At 37.0% G+C, this 8,005-nt stretch overlaps 1 protein-coding gene across 1 annotated transcript in view; it reads left to right on the forward strand.

Moving 5' to 3' along the window:
* LOC142198493 (G-protein coupled receptor family C group 6 member A-like) overlaps nucleotides 1–7,768 on the forward strand; it is a 31,126-nt gene extending 23,358 nt beyond the window's left edge. Inside the window, exons 4-6 of the mRNA XM_075269528.1 lie at nucleotides 1,834–2,049; nucleotides 4,413–4,536; nucleotides 6,648–7,768. Coding sequence (XP_075125629.1) covers nucleotides 1,834–2,049; nucleotides 4,413–4,536; nucleotides 6,648–7,768 — 1,461 coding nt within the window. The remainder of the gene's footprint in view (nucleotides 1–1,833; nucleotides 2,050–4,412; nucleotides 4,537–6,647) is intronic.
* Nucleotides 7,769–8,005: the final 237 nt, after the last annotated feature.

Consider the following 8,005-nt stretch of genomic DNA (forward strand, 5'->3'; position numbering starts at 1 on the left):
GATTGTAAATGTTTCACACATCATATAAAGGCCCATTAAATACAGTAAAAGCTTGGTTATGGACAAATCTCATCTTGAATGATTGTTTAATGTGAACTATGTTCCAAGGCAAACAAAATTATTGATAAAGTTTTGGGTGTACATTAATACACATTTAGAGACTGTCTAGAAATGGAGAAAATGCAGGACTAGTAGTATGCTCCTTAGGAGTGGTTGTCCAGTTAATATTACTCCAAGAGTGCAACAGAATGCCTCCCAACCATCCACGATTCAGCAGAACACTCTCGGATTTTGGTTACTGTCCTGCTGTCCAGGTTACCGGGAGGTATGTCCCCGAGGATACAGTTGATTTGTCTACAATGGTGAAGCAGGAGCCATCTGCTCCCTGCTTTACCACTGTACCACTGTATGCTCCAACCTTGGGAGCTGTAGGCACAATGCATTCACTTTGCACCTGGAGCTCCCTGAAGCCTCCATGAGCAGAGACTTCTACAGAGTAGCAGGGGAGTGAGGAAAGGTGAGTATCAATGTTATTTTTTTATGTTAAACTTTGGTGGCAGATGGAGGGGGGATTAAACTAGGCGCAACTGAAGGAGGACATTAAACTGGGGGCCAGATGGAGGAGGACATTATACTGGGGGGGAAGCAGATGAAGAGGTATGTTATACTGGGGGACAGATGGAGGAAGATATTAAACTGAGGGGCAGATGGAGTAGGACATTAAACTTTGGGGGAATATGGAGGGGAGACATTAAATGGGGGACAGATGAAGAGGGACATTAAACTGGGGGCAAGTGAAGGGGGACTTTAATGTACCCTTCCAGCTGCTCCCAACTTTAATGTCACCCTCTAGTCACCCCATAGTTTAATGTCCCCTTCAGCTGTCCCCAGTTTAAATTGGAGCACCAAGAGACAGACTTTATACTGTGCAGTTACGTGGAGGGCAATATTATAATGCAGGGGGCATACAATGTTATATTGACTGTAGAAGCATTATACTTTGTGGGGGCGTAAAGAGAAATGGGTAGAAATGGGTGGAGCCAATGTAGAAGTGGCCGGGGATAAATTTGCCCACGACGCACTACATGCACTGCGCTTTCTGTCTCTCTGCCCTTTTTTAAGTTGGGAAGTATGCAACCTTGATGCAATCTTGTAATTCCACTTCAAACTCCATGTGAACCAGCGCTTAAACTCTTGAGCAGTATAACTGTTTTGTGTTATTAGTCATTAAATTGAGATTGTCTATAACAGTAATGTAGATAACAATCCGATCACATTTTATTAGAAGTCAAGGCAGAAAGTCTGTATGTTAGTTTTTTGGGTATTTAAGAAAAACTAACATGAAAAGCTAATAGTAGAAACTAAATTGAATATTAAAACCCAGTGTCAGACAGCTTTTGTAAAGGCAAGTCAGTGAGATGCATAAATGCATACTATGAAGCATCCTTCAGTTTCACATGAATTGTTAGTCAAACCACACTGAATATAAATCAGTAGGTTAAGGGAGACTCCATTAACCTACTTTAATACTGTATCTTTCTTATCTCAGTAGTAGTGTAGATTGTGGATGTCCAATTTAGTAGCTACATATATTTTCTTCATACACAGACTCGAAACAAAAAGTGACAAATATGCTAGAAGTAAATGACAACATTTGCTTCTGGGAATGAAGTAGTTAACTAGCATTGTAAAGAGACAATAGTCATTGGTTTACTTTAAAAAAGACAATGAACTTTGTGTTTATATCAATTTCATTGCATTCTCCTTTATGTGTTAGAGCAATCCTTTTTTTATTGTGAATTGTTTGTGTTTTTACTCTACCATTTTTTATAGCTCCTTCAGTCACTGAAGACAGTGAACTTTACCTACATGGAAAGAAATATTAACTTTGACGCTAACGGAGATGCCAACACTGGATATGATGTGCTGATGTGGAAAGTGAACACTGATGGAAAGATTAATTTCACTGTATTTGCTGAATATGATACCCAAAAAGACATATTTATATTCAAAAGCCAGGATAAGGAGAATGAGTTCAATCATTTAAAGGTACTGAGAAAGTTATTTTTTAGTTAGATTTCAGTGTTACATTAAGAATAAATATATCGGCTCAGACTTCGGTTTAGTTATACCAAAAAAGTGTTTTACCTAAACTGAGTATTAGGAGAAATGTACCTCTGTCTGGTAGCATTTGTCTCTGCCGGAAACAACAGAATTAGTAAACTACTCCAAGCCGTGCTGGTCCATGTAGATGTCAGAAACAATTTGATAGCTCCCACAGATATTGCATTTTTAGTTTTGGGGGGGGGGGTTAAATGTAGATTGTAAGCCCCATATAGGGATCACAATGTACTTTTTTTTTTCCTATGAGTATTTCTTTGTAGAAAGGGAGGAAATCCACACAAACACAGGGAGACCTTACAATCTCCTTGCAGATATTGTTCCTGGCAGGCTTCGAACCCAGGACCCCAGTGCTGCAAAGGTGCAGGGCTAACCACTGAACCACCATGTTGTCGCTATTGCAATTTTAGTTTTAAAGGTAGACTATCAGCAGGGAAAGGGCTAAGAAACTAGCTGCAGTAACTTTATTTTGGAGAATTAGCAAAGCCTGGATGGGCTTTGGATGTTGAACTTGCCTCTCCTTTGCCAATACTGTCCTAGTACTGTTGATTGTCCATGTTCGCGAAATGGCATATAAAGCATTCATTTTGTACAAATGAGTCAATAATTCTCAAATACAATGTAATGAATGGACGACATCTACATGGACCAACATGGCTTGGAGGTTCCAGGATAACCTGATATTTTGGAGTATAGCTTAAGAAAAGAAAAGTTTAACTTTACACTTAATGCAACTTTTAATGCCTTATATGTCAGAAAACTGGCATACAAAGCATAATAAATCTGCCCAACAGTTTCATCAAAATGTAACTTTACGTTTGCTATATTTGTTCATACAAATTTTGGAACTATTTTTTAAATTATTTATTTATGTTTTTGGAGGCAAGGTGAACTTATATAATACTGCAATATTTCTGCATTACTCTGTATTATGCCAGTCAGTATAACTCTCTTTCTAATTGTTTATATGTTAAGGTTGCTTTGGGCTGCGGCATCTAAGGCAGTTGTATATTACAGCTGACACTTCCTGTTTATAATAGCGTTTGTGCTATCCCTGCACCATAATGGTAGGGATATTTGAGAGACCTGCTTGCTATATGCACTTTCTACCAATGTCACAGGGTGGGAAGATGTTACAGAAAATTTTTACAGATTACTTCTCTTTTTTGCATCTACTTGTTTAGAAACTGCCTTAGTCTTGAAAAAAAATATGTTATTATGCTGATTTTGAATATTTATTATTAGGTATAAATCAATGACATTATCCAAACAGTTTTCAGGTAGGTTGCAGAACACAAAAAAGGTGCTCCATTCCAGCACCAGCAGACAGGTCAGCACTGCGACTTCCTTTCTGTTCTGACCCCAACAACTACAGTCAGTCATTGGCTTCAGTAAACGAATGGCACATGACAGCTGAACCCAGTGATTGGCTGTAGTGGTTACTTGTATAGAATTGGAACATCATTAGATGTCAAAGACCAGTGCTGAACAGACTACTGCCACTGGAATGAATTACCTGTAAATATATATATATATATATATATACCGTATATACTTGAGTATAAGCCAACCCGAATATAGGCCGAGGCCCCTAATTTTACCACAAAAAACTGGGAAAACTTATTGACTCGAGTATAAGCTGAGGAAGGGGGGGGGGGGATTCAGCAGCTACTGGAAAATTTCAAAAATTAAAATGGTCGGAGTTTTTGGGTGCAGTAGTTGCTGGGTGCTGGGGAAGGGGAGGGGTGTTTTGGTTGTCTGTCTGCCCCTTCCCTGAGCTTGAGGACTGGGTTTCCCCCACACACACACACTTGGAATTCAGCCTGGCTGAATATAGGGTATTTGCAGTGCTCCTATTAACCCCTTCCCGACGGAACAGGAGCAAGTACCCTATATTCAGTAGACCGGGCACTATCAGACACAGGGATACCTAATGTGTTTGTGTTTCACAGTAATTTTCAACTTTTATATGTATTCTAGGGAAAGGAGTAATTTAGAACTTTTATTTATTTTATTTTTTATTATATTTTTTTAAAGCTTCTTTTTTTTCCACTATTTTATGGGAGATTCTATACATTACTATTGCGGCTGGTCATAGACCCCCAACCCCCAAAAAATTTCGCTTGACTCAAGTATAAGCCGAGGGAGGCTTTTTCAGTACAAAAACTGTGCCGAAAAAACTCAGCTTATACTCGTATATATACGGTATATTCTTTGCACGATTTGGAGCCTGGATTTTTCAGCCAGACAAACCTTTTAAAATTTCTTAACAAATTTCTCTAACATTCCAGAAGATTCGATCTCGATGTTCAGATGAATGTAAGCCTGGGCAAATGAAGAAAACATCCATGAGTCAGCATACATGTTGTTATGAATGTGTTGCATGCCCTGAAAATCACTATACCAGCATTTCAGGTATTGTATTGAGTATAAAATACTGAGTATTGAATCAAAAAGTATTCAGAATTCTTATTTCATTATTCTACTCTGCCATATAGTGTTGAATTTAACCCATAATTCTACCACTTTATTGTACTGTACGTAAAACATATTTACCTATAGTGAACACATTGGTTTGCTTTTATTAATATCGGTATATCCTACATCCATAGATTTATAGAAGGGAGCTGGTAAGAATTATACCTCATTTATTAAAACCTTGATTCTCTTAATATATTTAATTCATTTGGATCTTTGTCACTGAACTTCTTTTGGTGCTTACCATAACCAGTTTTACATTTGCACCATTAATTTGTTCATAATTAGCCTACTTGCCTTGCACCACATTTATTTAATTCTGAATTGTCTGACAATAGTATGTGGCATAAGATGCAGCAATGTGCACCAGAAATGCACCAAAATTTTGGCGTTAAACCAACTAAAAGCAAATTCATATATATCCTTTGTAAGTCATACTGATGCCAGAAAAGACCACAGAAAGTTAAAACCAGAGCTAGTCGCACAGGAAACCAGTGGCACAAACTAACTGATTTCGGCTGTTTTTTGCTGCAGGCATGTCCACTGTGGGATATTCACTGCAGACATCTCACAGTGGACCCATTCCTTGTGGCCTTAACCTTAATGTGTTCTTTTGTGTTTTTTTATTTTGTTTTGCAGATTTGTTGGGCTCTGTCGATGATTAACTTTTAAAAAAATAAATAAATAAATAAAAGAGGGCCGGAGAGGGAATTTTTTATTTCACTACAAAATTCTTATGTGTTCATGATTTTTTAAATACTTTATTACAGCCTTGGCAATGGATAGTTGTCTGATTGACAGCATCCATTACTAAAGTGGTGCTTGGTGTTTAGCAATAAAAAGCCAACCACTAACCCCCAATTATTATCCCGCTACCCACCACCACCAGGGGTCCCAGGAAAAGTTAGGTACAGTCCAGTAAGCATCTAAGCTTCTGCATTATTGTATATGGATGCTTATGAAAAATGGTGAAGAACCCAAGTTATTTTCTTTAAAATACAGTCATAAATAAATAAATAAATAAATAAATAAATAAAACTTAAATTAAAAAAAAACTAGATAGTGACCCTTCCTTTTTTCATAGCTAGTCAGGTACAACAGTTACATCCTAGCATTAGCAGGATTGGAAGGCCCATAGTTTTGGTTCTTCCCAGCTTGATAATATCAGCTTGTGGCTACCCCAGTGATCAACCATCACATCATGTTACATGGCTGGATACTGGCCACGACCCTTCTCTTCCCAGCACCTTTAGTGCTTGTGGGTACGGGGTAATAATCAGGAGTTATGGGTAACCTTTTAACTGGCTGACACTAAGCTCCACTTTAGTAATAGATTCTATCAATCAGACAGTCACTCATTATTAAGACAATAATGAAGTTTTAAAAAACACACATAAGAATTTTTTTTAAAATAACAAGTGCCCTACTCCTATCTTTGACCATTTTATTAAAAAAAAAAAATGATCAACAGAGTACAATAAATTAAAAGTAGTTCAAATCATCCTAGAAACCGGCAAACAGATAAAAAGAAAACAAGCAGAATTAAAACAAATTATACTTACTAAAGTTGATTATAGAAATGAATTAGAGTTACGTAAACAGTGCAGAACCAATTTTCCTCGGCCTGGACTCAATGACAGCCACCTGACATTTCTGTCATCAGGATCAGGTGAGAGGAAGAAGAGGGGGGGGGGTCAGTACCACCTTTTTTGTAGACAACAGATAACAAATTATGTTTGTAGAAAAGAATTTTGTGAAAAAGCCACAACGTTGACATTTTTGCCTCAGTTTTGGCATTAGTTGTAATGACTTAAGGGACAAATGAACTGATACTGATACAACTGATATATGTGAATGGACTATAATAGGTAATATAAACTTAGAATAGTTTGCACTAAATATATCATGCAGCTTTAGCCACTGTGACAAATTGGTGCATTTTAAACAGTCTAGTCTAAGTTTACACAAAATCTTACATCTACCCCTAAAATCTTTAGTGAGGTAAAAGTTTGTGTTATTTATTGTCTTCCATTTTGTACTCTTTCTAGATATGGGTTATTGTATCCCATGTAATAACAAGACTCACTGGTCTCCAGTCAACAGCTCTCTATGCTTCTTGAAGAAAATAGAATTTCTTCGCTGGGATGATGGTTTGGCAATTGTCCTACTTATTATTTCTTTTGTTGGAATTTTTGCTATTTTTGCTATAGCAGTCCTGTTTGCTAAGAACTTTGATACACCAGTTGTCAAGGCATCTGGAGGTATTCTTTGTTATGTCATCCTCATTTCCATCCTTTTAAGTTTTGTGAGTGCACTCTTCTTTATTGGTAAGCCAGTTGAGTTCAAGTGCAAAATCAGACAAGCAATGTTCGGCATTAGTTTTACGATAGTAGTAGCATGCATTTTACTTAAGTCAATCAAAATATTGTTAGCATTCACATTTGAGCCAAGAGTTCATAGAATTTTAAAGTTCCTCTATAGACCTTTTACCCTAGTTTTTGTCTGTAGTGGGATTCAGGTCATTATTTGCACCACTTGGTTAGTATTTTGGACTCCCTTTATCAAAGAGAATTTCTCTTTTCCAAGAACAATCATATTGGAGTGTACAGAGGGCTCTACAGTGGCATTTGGTATAATGCTAGGATATATTGCTGTCTTGGCCTTTGCATGTTTCATCTTTGCATTTAGAGGCAGAAAACTGCCAGAAAACTACAATGAAGCCAAATTTATAACATTTGGTATGTTAATTTACTTCATTGCGTGGATAACTTTTATACCTATATATGCTACTACATTTGGTATTTACTTACCAGCTGTTGAAATGATAGTAATACTTATATCAAATTATGGGATTTTGTCATGTACATTTTTACCAAAGTGCTACATCATAGTATATAAACAAGACACCAATACAAAGTCTGCTTTCCTCAAGATGATCTATAAATATTCTTCCAAAAGTGCTAGCACTCTTACCGTAAGTCAGGCTTCTTCCAGTTCTCTCCCATTACCTGAGAGGTATAGTCAGATAGAAGACTTACCGAGAAGACCGGGCAAACCCTCTGTGAGTTGTATAAGTAATAGCTTTTCCTTTCATGAGATGCTTGTAACAACAGATCAACCTCCCACAAGAAACAATATAGCTACAAGAAAAAGATTGTCAAGTATTTGATGGACCAGCAATGAAATGAATATTTTTCCACTTGAACACTGTAGAAACCATATAATACAATGGACAGTTCTTAATACACCTTATTTGCCAAATGTTTGGCTGATTTACAGAACTACTTCATACAAACCTAATAGTAGAAGCGTAGTTATTGACAGTTGACAGCACTATTACCTTTGTAAGTATTCAATGTGAATAGAGTGATGTGTGGACTAATAAGCAATGGTTTACCAAGATGAA

The sequence above is a fragment of the Leptodactylus fuscus genome, chromosome 3 (genome assembly GCF_031893055.1).
Source record: "Leptodactylus fuscus isolate aLepFus1 chromosome 3, aLepFus1.hap2, whole genome shotgun sequence".
NCBI lineage: Eukaryota > Metazoa > Chordata > Amphibia > Anura > Leptodactylidae > Leptodactylus > Leptodactylus fuscus.